The 15,592-nt window shown below is 36.3% G+C and overlaps 1 protein-coding gene across 1 annotated transcript; it reads left to right on the top strand.

Moving 5' to 3' along the window:
• Positions 1 to 1,526: 1,526 nt before the first annotated feature.
• Positions 1,527 to 15,343, top strand: LOC120489863 (uncharacterized). The gene is made up of 25 exons (XM_039687053.2): positions 1,527 to 1,663; positions 4,401 to 4,445; positions 4,562 to 4,588; positions 4,718 to 4,774; positions 5,027 to 5,092; positions 5,181 to 5,321; positions 5,409 to 5,441; positions 5,764 to 5,799; positions 8,999 to 9,049; positions 9,302 to 9,367; positions 9,569 to 9,619; positions 10,248 to 10,298; positions 10,487 to 10,531; positions 11,083 to 11,142; positions 11,263 to 11,313; positions 12,074 to 12,130; positions 12,224 to 12,277; positions 12,652 to 12,732; positions 13,308 to 13,457; positions 13,673 to 13,705; positions 13,793 to 13,849; positions 13,927 to 14,001; positions 14,971 to 15,021; positions 15,099 to 15,149; positions 15,241 to 15,343. Exons 1-25 carry the CDS (start codon positions 1,597 to 1,599, stop codon positions 15,243 to 15,245), a joined length of 1,461 nt encoding a protein of 486 aa, XP_039542987.2. The 5' UTR covers positions 1,527 to 1,596; the 3' UTR covers positions 15,246 to 15,343.
• Positions 15,344 to 15,592: the final 249 nt, after the last annotated feature.

The following is a 15,592-nucleotide window of genomic DNA, read 5'->3' as shown; positions in this document are numbered from 1 at the left end:
ACGGTTGGTAATTAAAACAAAGTTGCTCAAATTTACAGAAAACTAACAGGCAGACCTGTCTGGATTTGAGGTAAACCTTCTAACCTTATCCACAACAGAGTGCCTGTCCTTCCTCCCTTGGGCTGTTTTCATCACAGGACGGACACGGACTGTTAATTATTTAGACTAACTCATTAGACAAATGCCTGCTTAGAAAACAGAGCGGTATGAAAGCCTATTTTTATTTTTTATTTTTCTGAATCTTTGCCAACAGGAGCTACTGCAGTGACTCATATGGTGCTTTTACTGCTATAAATCATGGTGATTTTCAGTGTGAGGTGGAGCCCGGTCTTGAATATCAGGCCATGTGTTTAAGCAGACGGACCTAAACTAAGCGTTTGGTTCAATGCTCAGCCCTCATACAGACATCAATAAGTAAATTAGTAGCTCTGTTTAGAGATATCGGTAGTGAAAGATGTTTCACTGTGCAATTAATCACTTTGTTCAGATTGTATTGAGAATGGTATTAACAATACTTTTTTTTTAAATAATAAGAAGAATTTATGTGATCTGTGTAGTGATGTGTTATGTAGTATTGTGATATTTTTTCATAAAATTAATTATATATTTTTTCAATAATGACTGACCGATTGTACATTATCCCTTTCTTCGTATACAAATGAATATGTGGACATATTATATTGTTTTAGTTTAATCTATTTGATGATATTACCTGTTTATTATATTATATAGTGCATTAATCTTAACTCACGGTAAGAAAAAAAGGCCACTACAATAAAACAATCAGCCTAAAAACAGTAATACTGTAATATTGAAGTCCTTCATGTAATTTTGAATAAAACTGATCATGAAGACATAAGATGGATTTCATGAGCTGATATACATCCTTGCCATGGATGATGGTCAATATCAGGAAATTGTAACACTTTATTTCAATGGTCCACTTTAGACATTTTAATAACTAAGTAACTTTGCAACATGTCATCTAACTCTCATTTATGTCAACTAACATGTCAACTAACTCTTTACTGTCTGCTTAACATCTGCAAACACTTTATTTTGATGGTCCCTCAATAGACATTGTACTGACTATAAGTAACTTGAAATAAATGTCAACTTATTCTACTAACCTGAAACCTAATACCTAACTCTAACATGAATACGTTAATGAGAGTTAGTTGACATGTAGTTGCAAAGTTACTAATTGGTAAAATGTGTAAAGTGGGCCACTGAAATAAAGTTTAACCTTATAAAATATGTGACCAGCACAGGCACCATATATAGGGGCATATCACAATAAACATCTGGATGAAGCTGGCTGTCTTCTTCAAGCTTGGTAGAGCATGAGCAAAAGAGGGAGAATGGGACGAGGAGTGAAAGAAAGGCAGAAAGGGCAGGCGATTTGGTCAGGGGTGCCCAATAGCACTGCAGAGGGCAGGGCTGGTCAGAGGAAAGACAAGGGCTTCCAGACAATAAATGAAGGCCAGGCGGGCAGATTGGCCAGTGGTGCTGCTTTCAACTAAGGCTGCTTGACTCTCACTTCACCTGTGTGCATTTCTGACTGTCCGCTGTCGCCAAGTCTGTCTGTCTGCCAACATGCTGGTCCGGGCACTCCTGCAGACCTCACTGGTCCTGTGGCTGGTACAGAACACCATACAAGGAGGTAAGTTAGATGCATCTTCTAAAGTGCTTGTTGAAGAGGCTTGAAGGTGGGTGGAAATGGAATGATAGAGAAACGAGGAGAATTTGTGAATGCAGGAGTGGGGAGAAAGAAGTGTAGTGGTTTGTAATGATATTTGAGCACACATGGGGTCAAATCATTGTAATTATGTCTAAAAATGGGACATTTCTAATTTGAAAATGGACTATATTCCTTATAATGGAAAAGAATCGGTCTGGTAACTCTGGTTGTACGGTTATAATTCTGACTCATGTCAAGCCCTCCATTATGCACTTTGAGGGAGGCCCTTAATTGGCTTCAAATATAATGTGTGGTTGTGGTTGCTGATAAAATAGATATTTTTTTCATTTTAACTGGCATTGTATAGCAGAACATTACATATATGTGTCATTAAGTGCAGAGACTTTTGTTCAATGCTTTTGCTCATGGAATATCATCAAAAGGTCTATTAAAATCAAATCAAAAGAATTAAGGAATTACTATAGTAGTACATATAGGTAATAGTATTCTATACATAATTCAAATTTGCAATTACACTTTAACACCCATTTGTATGCATGTCTCACCCACTAACGTCATTTTATATTTTGTCACAATGGGGGTCGGTTTGCATACCATTTGAAACAAAATATTTTGACAAAAACAAGTTGTAAAAGTAACACTAACCTTTTTTTGAATTTTTATTGAGATTTACTGTGTGCTAAAAACATATTTAAACAGATAATACTCAAAGCCAATGTTATATGATAAAACTATGAAAATTTGGGGGGTTTAAATTTTAACATGAATTAATTAAACATCATGTAGTTTTGCATATACTACTATTTGCACTATGTTTGATTGATTTTATTAACTAAAAATACAAATTTTACGTTTAGAAAGGGTTAGGTTAATCCTTAATCCTTTTCCCCATATAATATTACCAGTCCTTTGATGACTATCATGAAATCTGGTGAATTCTAGTGAATCAGTGAATTAAGTGCTTGTGCTGTTTTTCTTGGAAATACCTCAACAATGAGAAAAGTAGCTGTTTGACATATCAAAAGTGAGTGGCATTTCTTTCTACTTGTTTGCACTTTGAATAGAATATCAAATGGTATATATCAATACTTGACAGACAATGTATTGTGAAAAAAAAGAATGTGTTCAATTTACGGTAAAATACGGTAAAATTTACGTATAAAATACAGTTTCAAGACTTTACAGTAACAAGGTTTTACAGACTTAACTTAATTTACAGAAATAAACCGTATTTCATTATCTGATAGAATGATAAATTGTCTACCTTTTTTTTATTTTAAAAAAAGGGCAACCATAATTTTTTTTTTACAATTGTAATACACTGACAAACAACAATCGCAGCAGTGATAAGAGTCGCATTAACTTATTATCAATTTATAGAAGCTGCACAGTGTCATTCACTCAAACATTAAACACCATCCATCATGGTAACACACATGAAATTTTAAAAAGGCAATAAACATTCATTTAACAACATTAAATGTCACATAAAACCCTAATGTACATAAATGATTAGAAAATTAGATTAGATTATAAGATTAGAAAGACTACGCAAACTATGAAGAAACAAGTTATTTCTGCAAAAATACATCAAATGCGAAGTGTCACGCAGGGAATTGTGGTAATGTCAATTTACGTTTTTTCACTGTAAATTATACAATGAGTTGTTTATTTTTTTAATTTCAAAAACTGTAAATTTAATGGTATTTTACAGTAAAATTACATAAAATTAACAGTTTTTCACTGTAGCATTTTTACCGTTAAAATCACAATAATTTTTTACAGTGCATGTAGTCTGGGCCACTCTTAGGACACTGTTATCTCAGTCAGCATGATACTGGTTATATGATGGTATCATGTCATCAAATGTTAAGCCAACAGTCAAGAATGTTTGTTCCTCAGACTAAAAGGCGTCTAGAAAATGACGGCATCAAATGCACACAGCGACTGTGTGTTAAATGTCTGAAAGCTCTGATAAATAGAGAGAAAAAAACACCTCTGGAAGTGAGTCACGGCTTGACGTGTCTGAGTTTGCAGGATCCGCTCCAGCCTCCATAAACCTGGCCGCAACTTGAACGCTCGTATTTCATGTCTGAAGATCAAAACCTTGGGCTTACGTGACAGTGGTGGTCAAAATGTGTCGACCTCCTGCCAGTGCGGACTTTATTCGACCCATACACAGTCAGTACACATTGTTCTACAGTGTTTGAGCATCAATGGAGGCCTGTTCCAAAAATGAGGAGAGGGGGGAAATTTGACCTGCTAATTTCTTATTAGATGGCGCCTTTTCTCGACCATGGAAGTTTTACAGGCCGATTCTTAGAATTTAAACAGGAGTCTCAAAGAGTAGACAAAAAGAGTCAAGCTTTGTACTGTACACACATAACATGTGCATCAGGAAGTGACGAAATCTATTTGACCTCCCTTTTTTTAGACATGCCACTGCTTTATGACCTTATGACCTTATTAAAAAGCATATTGTGATAGTATATTAATGTTATCTGATTGTAATCGTCGACCCATTGATATCATATTCATGTGCCACAAATATGTATTTACATAGTACTTAAAAGTTTGCCAGAAAACATGGTATCATCGTGGTAAATGCCTGAATAATATAGTATTCTATGGTTATTCTTTATTTCAATTTATTTTGGCTCATTGCATTTACACAGTTTTTATTCCCCTTGTTTTAAAGGTGTTAGACCACAGGCAGGAGCCCTGGGAAGATTGGCGAGTCGAGGTATATTGTAATTTTTCATTTGTGTATACAGTAGATGTGGTGCATCTGTGAGATATTACAGAGGGTTAGATGTCATCAGATAATGAGTTTCATTACCAATCCTGACTTCTTTGTAGGTCCTGGTATCGGCGCAAAGACTGGAGGTAAATCTGTCTGCCTGAATCTGATGGACCCTGTTGAATCCAATCAGCAATTTGCTTGTGTCAGTACAACATCAGTACAACAGTCATGTTATCTTACTTTCTTTCATTTCTGTACTGTCTTATGTCCAGTGGCTGGTATTCTTGGAGCCCGTGGCTATGGGGCGGGCAGGCCGGGAAAGACAGGTGGTGAGTCCATCAACCTCTGATCAAGCTGAGATGAAAATGAGAATCAATAAATCAATAAAGGTTTATAATTTCAGTTTCAAAAAAGTTTCAAAAGTTTGGGTTTGGTAAGATTTTTGAACATTTTGAAGAAATCTCATATGCGCACTGACCCCAAACTTTTGAATGGTAGTGTAAAATGCATGCAAGCATGCCTGGGTTATCATGTGCATATGGGCTCCATATGTGTAAAGATTATGATATATCTGTCATCAGCATACAGACCCACTGCGATCAGAGGAGGCCTGAAACAAGGATATGGAACACTCGGTTATGGAGGAGGTAAAACTGTCATTCCTAAATAACCATAAAATCTACATCTTATATTCTTGCATTCATAACCATCATGGTCCTACTATTTTGATCGTAGCCGCAAACCTTGGAACTGGATTTGGAACTGGCCTTGGAGCCGGCCTTGGAGCTGCCGGGCTGGGACTCGGAACAGGGTATGGCCTAGGCAATGGGCTGGGAGCAGCCTTGGGTTATCCAGCAGGGAAGCTTGGAGGAAGAGGTGAGAGCTGCTCATTTGCTTTGTATTCAGGATACACAATTACTCTAGCAGCAGACTTATTTCCTGTTTGATTTTGACATATTCTAGGTTATACCAGTAATGGTTATGGAGCACAGCTTGGTGAGTGTGTGCACCATAACATCCTCAAAACTCAATAAACATTATATGACACATTCCAGTTTAATGCCATCATTGTCTGACCCAAACATTGTGTAGCAGATTGGATCTGATCTGACCAATCAATCACAATTTAACCTTGCACTGTGATTAAAATCTTTCACACATAGCCTACTGACATACAGGATGCTGTCCATTTGCCATGATTAGGTGACATATTTTTGATGATGTCGTGTGGGAGTGGGTGTTTATGTGTCAGCTTCCACTAAACAGGAATTTATTTCTTCTTTCTGAAATCTTGACATCTCTCTTGTCTTGTTGCCAGGTTACGGTGCAGGAGGATACCCCGGCGCTGGACGCGGTATGTAAACTCTCCCTGTTGAAGCATTATGGAAAACTCAGGTATTTGAACAATGTTTCGTCATTTACTGAGGCTGCTACAGCAACTGGTCAGCTTTATCCACTTTTTTTTCAGGAAGCGGTTGGATCTTTTTTTTTTTTTTTTCAAATAATATTTTCTTTATTTCAGATTTCTGCAGTAATGGGACTCTTGTGATTAAGTGAAAATTTGTCACCAGATGCTAGATTTTTTTTTTTTTTTTTTTTTTTCACTCATGATAGTAATTAAGGTACAGCACATTTGGATGCAATCTGAGGGGTGAAACCTTTAACCCCTCAGGGTAACCCAAATTCTTTTGATTAATCAAACAGCTACTATTGAAAACTATTATTTTAAGAAAAATATAGGCCAATGTTTTAATTAAAATATATATGTTTTAAAGGGTTAGTTCACCCAAATATGAAAATTCTGTCGTTCCAAACCTATAAGACTTTCATTCATCTTCGGACCACAAATTAAAATATTTTTTGATGAAATCTTTCTGTCCCTCATATTGACGGCTACACAACTACAACTTTGTCATAAATATGATAAAGAGATTGTAAAACTAATCTGAATTTGGCAGTTTAGTCAAAATTTTAGCTCCAATTTCAAATCGCAGATTTAATTTAATTTAATTTAAACTTTTATTCACATAAACATTCATCAACTCACATATCAGTTGTGATAAACAAGCTCAAGCATGTTCGCTTGACGTGAGAGAACCAATGAGGTTCTTTTTCGTGTTTTACGCAGTATGTTTGAGCTTCAGCAAGAACCAATGAGTTACAATGCCGTGTTACCCAGCTTCCGCAAGAGGTTTATGCTCGCGCGTCAAGCAAGTTTGGTTGAGCTTCTCTTTATTTTTGCTGATCAATGTTTATATGTCAATAAAAGCCTTATTTCAGTTTGTTTATCATATAAAACAAAATAAACCGTTGAATTTATATGGATTAAATTTAAAATCTCTTTATGAACTTTTTATGTTGTCAAAGTTTTAGTTGCGTATCTGCCAATGGTGTGACAGAAAGCTCTTCAATACAAAGATTAATGAAAATCTCACAGTTTTGTAACGCCATGATGGTGAGTAATTGACGAGGTGCACTATCCCTTTAATAAATGTTAAATTCATAAATGTGCAAAAAATAAAAAATAAATCTGCAGTAGCCTAATTTAAAAAATATTTCATATTGGATCAACCTATTTCAAATGAATGACATTGCTTTTGACATTGCTTGTTATGCACTACATTGCATGACCTCGCTCATCAAATAAATAGCTATTGAATAAAATATTACTTTTAGTGCTTTTTAATAAGCTGCTGACCTTAAATTTTAAATGCTAAATGAAGTAGGCATTTTTTTTTTCATTTGTTGACTGCACTGCAGTATCTTTATGTGCCACTGATGTGCGCTGTCACCTGGCAATAGGCTACCTCCGATATGATTAATTTGCATTGTTTGTCGACACTTAATTGTTTTTAGAATCATTTACATACTTTTATAATCGTTTTACTATATGCTTGCATATATGCCCCAACCTCTCAAAAGTAATTATAGTGTTGTGGTCGATATAGTGAGAGAATATATACGTGCAATCAGGTGCCGTTATAGGCCATATAGGTGGTTGTGGATGTTTGTTTCTTTACGTGCACATCGTATTTTTCATGGGTGTTTTTCAGTGTTATGTGTGCACATCTAAATGTTTAAATGTTTACCCTAAGAAAACGATGCTATGACAAGTATTTCTGGAACATTTGAGCCACTTTCTTTGTTTGTTGTTTAATTGCAGTAATCTTGTTTGTGCTTAGCAATAGCATCTGTAATTAGCATTCTAAGCTTATTCAGCTTTGTATGATATGGCAGGTTTATGCTGGGCAAGGTGTGAGAGCCAATGGTAAAATGTTCGCTTTTCTCTGTTAGCTGACCATTAATCAGTGTTGTAATGTATGCTTTTACTGTAGCCAGAAAACAAAAGGCTCACCCCCTTCCAGATTTGGTGTTTCAAATCTGTTAAACTGATTTTGTGATCTTCAGGATATGGTGTAGCAGTTGGCACACCCAAAAGGCAAGGCTCAGAGCCATCAAAACTGGGTAAACCTACCAATCGTCTCTGATTCATTCCTTCTTGCAATTTTTGCTGTTCACAGAATATCAAAATCCACATTTATACATCTATACTGTCACTAAACTGATAATCTCATGAGAGTAAATATAAGAAGTGATTTAGGAAATTATTACCTAAAAAAGAAGAGATAAAATAAGGTAGGCCTATGTAATTTAGGCCTGCAAGAAATTATTTTCTTCCAGGCTCTGTATTTTTATCATGTCTTCCTGTCCAAGATGCATTTACTTAATTTAAAACTTAATTTAATTTATCTTGATTTTCTGATTTGTAATAAGGAGATTTGTCTTTGATCATGTTGTTTTATGGTTGCTTAATGCTCATTTAAGCATTTCTTGACTTGTGTTGTTGACGTTTGAGCCTGACTCCACTCTCTCTGTGCTGCTGTTTTTGAAGGTTTAGAAAGTGATGGAGCATAAAAAGGACTCATCTTCATCATCATCAGAGGTCTTCAACCCTGTTCCTGGAAACCCAGTGTCCTGCAGAGTTTAGCTCCAACCAATCATAAACGCCTGAAAATAACAGGCAGGTGTATTTGGAAATAAACTTTGCAGGACATTGGGTCTCCAGGAGCATGGTAGAAGACCACTGATGTAGATTCTCAGATTCAGGTTTCAGTTTTATTGTCCAGTCTGCAGAGGGCATATTCTTTTGCCTATGCAAAAACAGTTGGAGGAAACATTAACAGATGTTTGAATGGGCAGGTATTGCAGGCCTGAATCAAATGCTTCCCATAGGATAGCATAACTCATCACATTGTTGTGTCTATGTTGTTGTAGTGTATGTGCAAGAGTTGTATTATCCATCTTTGCGTTCTGTCTCTTGTCTCGTGGCCATGACACAATAGAGGTATACTGTCGTACATTAGTGATCTTTGTCAAATCCAGAATCGATATCCTATGCAACTTTATGTGTTTGAAAAAATAGAAATCATGCTGCTTCAACTCGATTGTTGTCAAGGTAACACTACTATGTGCTATTTGCATTATGTTGCTTTTTTTTTTATCATTCTAACCCTTTAAATCATTGCTTCCTGCTGATATGTCTGTATTCACAGGTGCTGGGCCTACAGGTGGCCAGCTCGTGTCACAGGGAGAGAGGGCCAATGGTAAACCTCAGTACTTCCATGTGTGACTTTCATGCTTTTTATAGCTTTTCTATAAAAATATCTGCTGTTCTGAATTTTTGTTTACAGTATTTTTTTGGGTGGTATTTCTCTGTTACCTCACTATGCCTTGAGATTTGTTGATGTTCTTTGGTTTTTCTCCTGCAGACCATCTCTCTATGCTATTGCATCATTGGCAGCTGCTGTGTTGATAGTATCTTGTTAGCGAACGTTAACTGGTGTTGTGATGTTTAGGTTATGGTCATGGAGGGGTCCCTAATGGACAGGGTGCTATAACCAATGGTAAACCTCATCCCAGATGTATGTGTGACTTGGTTTTGGCATGATATTAATTACTGTAGCGTGTCTGTTTTAATATGATAGTTGTAGTAAATGGTCAGATATGTACAGTATAGTTAGTATACAGTTCAAGCAAGTATAAAGTTCAAGTATTTGGCAATTTTATAGTTTTATATGGTAATGGAAGGTACATACTGTAGTAACTGTAGCTGCGGTCCATAGGTTTCCCCTCAAGACCAGGAGTGACCAATGGGCTGAGGGCTCGAATTAAGGGTAAACGCACTCCATTAGCTTAGATTATAGCATTTACTTGAATTAATGGCAATTAGAGCACATCAGATTTTAGATTTTTCTCCTTGTACAATAACGTTCAAATGTTTGGGGCCGGTAAGATTTTTTTAAAGTCTTATGCTTGCCATATCAACAAAAAAATATGGTAAAAGTTCAATTTAAAATAACCATTTTCTATGCTAATATATTTAAATGTAATGTGATGGCAAAGCTACATTTTCAGCATCATTACTCCAGTCTTCAGTGTCACATGATCCTTCAGAAATCATTCTAATATGATGATTTGATGCTTGAGAGACGTTTATTATTGTTATCAAAATTGAAAACAGATTCGCTGCTTAATATTTTTGTTGAAAACGTGATTTGTTGCTTTTATCGGATTCTTTTATGAATAGATAGTTCATAAAGCATTTTTTAATACAAATGTTTTGTACAAAGAAGTGACAATGTCTTTACTGTCACTCTCTGATCAATTTAATGTGTCTTTACTAAATAAAAACAGTTGTAAAACGACTCTGACCCTAAACTTTTGAACGGTAATGTAGATGTTTATGGATCAAATGATACATAAAAGATTCTGTACTTAGGTAACTACTGTTGTAATCTCTAGGCTATGGTCCAGCAGCAGATATGTCTAATGGACAAGGAGTTATAAACAATGGTAAAGCCTTCATTGTATTTGTCAATAAACCGAGTTTTTAAGTGTCTATAAGTAATCGGTTAAAAAAGTTGCTGTAAATAGATGTGAATTACAATGTGCATGAAAGTAAAGGAAGAGGGAAAGAAACTAGGAACTATGTATGTTGGACTCCCAGTGTTGAGTTAAACCACTGTTGTGATACAATACAGGAGCAGTTTTGCCCAGCAGACAGGGCACCAAGCCATCCAATAAGGGTAAACGTCTTCCATATTAAAATGTCACCGGTTTATGGCTGAATGCATGTCATGAGGTGGTGTTTTCCCCAGTCTAAACTCAATACCTAACTCAAACCATCATTAAATGAAAGGAAAATATGGCCTATGACACATTAGAGTGTTAGGTATTGTGGACTGGAAAATCCACCCCTCATCATGGACTCATTGCAGCTGCAGGTCTATGTGTGCTTTTCTCTAGCACAGCTCTTCAGAAGGGTTTGTGTGTGTGTGCTGGATCCATCTATTTCTTGGAGCTATTCTTTTTTCTGTTCACTTTTCTTTTTATATGCTTCACATGAGCCTTTATCTTTATATCTACCTCTGCGCTAATGTGTGTCCAATGCATGCTGCATTATTTTTCTCCCACAGGCCATATGTATGGATTAGTCACACTGTGAAGTATATCTTGCATGATTATTCTGACCCACAGGCCCCTGAATGATCACAGGATTCTGTGACAACTATGATTTTTATTAAAGTATATTTAAAATAGTGGCCAAAGTTTTACAGTTATCATGTTTTGTCCACAGGATACGGCCTTGGTGCTGCTGGCTATCTTGGAGCTGGTTTTTCTGACGGTTATGGAGCAGGTATGTAGAAATTGTAAAATATTGTTTCTTTCCCAGAAGGCTCATTCTTGTAAATATATGCTATAGTAGGCCTATAATCATATTTTGGTAACAGCTAACTTTTATTTTTTTCTGAAGCAGGTCTTGGGGTTGGTGGATATCCACAGGGAGTTAGAGCGGGAAAGCAAATAGGTAAGTAATGTGTATTTTCATTACATAAAGGAGACCAGGGCTAGTTGTCACACTGGAAAGTTGCCACTAGGGCTGGCTATATAAATACACATTAAAATAATTAAAAGTGACAGTGAAGATGTTCTATGTTACAAAATATTTCTATTTCAAATCAGTGCTGTTCTTTTGAACTTTGTATGCACTCTATTATGCCCTAAAATATTTTTGGGTCATTCATCATCATTTTAATGGAGGATAACCCCTTGAGATGGAACATCTCATTTTCGAGGGGGTCCTCAAGATAACACCAAACACTTACACCCATACATATTTACTGAAGTAAAACACAAATGTGACAACTACTGTCTTTCCCGCTTATGTAGACAATGTAAACAACGTCCATGTGTTTCTTCAGATAGCTGTTCTTGTCTCTGTTTGTACTCAAGTGAATCTATATGTAATATCATCATATATTGGTGCACTGATGCATTAAGCCCCGAGTGTGGTCGGATCAGCAGCTGCTGGTTCAGCACAAAACCAAGAGCCGCTCTAGAGGCGAGTCCTCTAAGACCTCTGCGTTTGGTTGCTTGCAGAAGCATGTGCATGCTTGTTTGTGCGAGAAACACCCAAAATGTCACACTCATTTTTTTCCCCGAATCATCTTGGTTGCAAAGTGGTTGACTTTGACTGAGAAAACACAGAGGTGCTTCCTGTGTTACTTTATCACTTTACCTCTGTTTTCCAGCACTGAGTGTTGCATTGAATATTGTTCTCTCAACAGGCTACAGCAATGGATATGGCAGTGATGTTTATGGCACAGCCGACGGTTACGGGGGAGGTGAGCCAGACTGGATTGTTACGAGAGTGTCCTAATGTCACACTAACTTATAGGCATAATTATAATTGAGTGACAATTATAATTATGTTACAGGACCTGTCTACCCATCAGTGTTAGCTGATAATATTGGCCTGAATGGTGCAGCTGGTAAGGCTGAAGGTTGTTAGTCGAACCAACAACATCGCATTCACACTGAAGAGAGATTCAATACATTCAATAATGTCAACCTGTCATCCAGTGTTTAATTCACTCTGTCCACTCTGCACACAATATTATTTTACTCAAGATTGTAGAAAATAACCTCATCAAGCTTAATCTGGGTAACTGAAGTATCTGAACTGCCATAGCTTACCACTAGAGAGAGCAGAGGTTGTCTTTGCACATGTTTTTTAAACTAATAAGGTAATATGCTCAACTCAACTTTCTACTAGAATAGTGTAATACAGGAATGGAAAAGCAAGTGTTAACTAGAAACAGCTTTTTCTGCATGAGAAGTGAACTCGCAGTGTCTGCTCTGGCAGGTTTTGGAGCTGGAGGCCTCGGAGGTCCAGGGATGATGGTGAACCCCGGCCTGGGTACTGATGCCAAGTCTAGAAAGTACGGTAAGTAAAAAGACATCCAAAAAAACATCCAAAATTTACTTTGGCTATTAATCAAAAATTCGATTTATTCAATTCAAACGAATTCATTTAACTACCATTATTTCACACACTATTTAGACTATTCAAAATATTTCTGAAAAAAGTCTCTTATGCACACCAAAGCTGCATTTATGATACAGTAAAACAGTGATATTGTGAAATATTATTATTTAAAATATATTTTATTCTTGTGATGGCAAAGCTGAATGTTTTTCAGTCTTCAGTGCATGATCCTTCAGAAAACAGTCAGTATGCTGATTTGCTGCTCAAGAAACATTTCTTTTTATTATTATCAATGTTTAAACAGTTGTGCTGCCTTATGTATATATATATACAGTATATATATATATATATATATCCAGTATATTTATATATATATTAAATATATCCAGTATATTTATGTATAATATATAATATTTCCAGCTCAAATGCTCAGTGTTCAGTCAAGATAATTTATGTGTGTTTTTCTTTGTCTAGATATGCCTTATGTGTTGTTGTGGTTTCTTGATCCTGTTATGCCTCTGATTTGTCTAAAGGGGCTGGTGGAGTGCTTGGAGCTGCCGGATCCTTGCCTTACGGAGGGCAGCCTGTGGTCTCAGCTGGACTTGGCCCTCAAGGCAAGACTGGTGGTTATGGTGGAACTACATATGGAGGTATACCAACCCTCGAGCCAGACACTGGTCTGGGTACGTGCATCACACATGTTTGTTATTCAAATGAAACATGCAAATCCCAGCTTTTCATGTTTTGCCTGAGGATTTGACTTGCACGTGAAAGTGCCTGGTGAGAAAAAGAAACGAAGATGATTTAAACAAGATAATACAGTTTATGGATAAACCAAATATGATCATTATATGAACTATTTATAAAAAAGGAAGTAAAGATGGTCTGTCTCTGTTAGGTGGTACAGGTGGAGCAATGGAGCCTTTAGCAGGTAACATTGTGGAGTTTTAGCAAATATATTTATGATATTTCATACCTAAGTCACTCTTCCTTATATAACAAACTTCTACTGGTACAGGTGGAGCTGTAGGCCAGAATCCTTACAGCGCACCAGTCATTGCAGCTGGGATTGATGGTAAGTTGGTAAGAAAAAGAGGGCAAGAGAACTGGACTGAATGATTGTAATACAGGTATAAATATGTTTACCCACAGTTGACACCGGTTATCCTTTTGGTGCTGAGCAACTCAGTTTGGGCGCTGATGTTACGAAGACAGCCGCTAAATATGGTGAGAATATGAGCATTTTTGTTTGATTCATATAATATAAAGATCAGTAAGCATGAACATTTTGCTTATTTGTTTCTTAAATTCTAGGTGACCATTAGAATTGCATTATTATTGACTTGGAGAGTTATTCAAGTAACTCAAAATTGCTCAATAAATATTGTTCACCTGTATGGGTCCATTATTAGATGACCACTAGGGATTTATCCCTTTTTGATTTATCCCTGTTATGGCTGATAACCGATCAATAGCCGAGATTAAAACTCTGTGCCATTTTGCCTGAAAAGGCATCTCAAACTGAAAATTAAGATTTTTCTAAATATTAGCTTTACGTGAGTGTTAGATGACAGCAAAGGTAATTTAAATGTAAAAATAGAAAAAGTTAGCATGCACTTTATACTGCCATTCAAAAGTTTTGAAAGAAATTAATACTTTTTTCAGCAAAGATGCATAAGATTTCTATTGCAAATGAATAAAGTTCTTTTGAACTTTCTATTCATCCAATAATGAAACATGAATCACAGTTTCCGCACAATATTTTTAAAAAACATTGATAATAAAGTTAATTGAGCAACAAATCATCATATTAGAATAATCTCTTAAGGATCGTGTGACCCCGAAGACTCGAGTAATGATGCTGAAAATTCAGCTTTGCCATCACAGGATTAAATCAGACTCACAATTACAATAATATTTGACTGATTTTACTGTATTTTTATCAAATAAATGCAGCCTTAGTGAGCATAAGAGAACCTTCTTTCAAAAACCTGAAAAAAATGTTATAGTATATGCATTAAATATCTCATATTGACTGATTAAATAATTCAATAATTTTTATGGACTTATAACTGACCACCTGTCTGTGTTATTTTCTTGATAATTTCTCCACTAACGTGTTAATGGCTAGCAGACATCATTGACTAAAATACAAGCCTTTGACTAATAGCGAGTGTGATGACTGATCGTTTCTAGGCACAGGCTATGCAGCAGCGCTAAGCACTGGTGGTCAAGGGTCCTATGGTGGTGAGTACTGAGGCCATTTCAGTTTAACCAACAAGCTTATCTAAAGTGTTTCACTATGTTCAATCTTTCTTCTATAGGACAGAAAGATGGAAGCAAGCTTAGTGGCATGTATGGGAATGGGTACAAAGGTAGATGATGTAGAAGATCTGTATTCTTAACTCGGTATATTGTGTCTTCTATTCTTTCTCATGCGTCACTTCTCATCCTCTGCCTTTTTAGGTTGATTTCCTGGGCCATGCTGTTAACCTCGTCAGTCTTTTTTGGCCCCTTTTTGCCCAGTGTTCCTCACTGTTGTGCAGTTTTGTGACATGTTTTTGTCTGGCATATTGTTTTACCTTTATTTTGGTGTGTGTTTTGTGTGTATGTGTGTTTTTGGTGTTTATTGTTATGTCGCTTGATGTTTGTGGATGTTCCCCCAGTCTGTTTACTTGTCTTGTCCAGTGGAGTGTTTCATGTCCTTGTGTGTCTCTGTATCTTACTAAAACATGCTAAGCATTTCATTGGCTGTTATTTTAATTCTCATGAAACACTAAATATTCCACAGTCCACCTCCTTATTTGACTCCTTATTT

This window comes from Pimephales promelas, chromosome 3, assembly GCF_988280905.1.
Source record: "Pimephales promelas chromosome 3, fPimPro1.hap1.1, whole genome shotgun sequence".
NCBI classification, from domain to species: Eukaryota; Metazoa; Chordata; class Actinopteri; order Cypriniformes; family Leuciscidae; genus Pimephales; species Pimephales promelas.
This window is presented reverse-complemented; position numbering and strand designations above follow the sequence as displayed.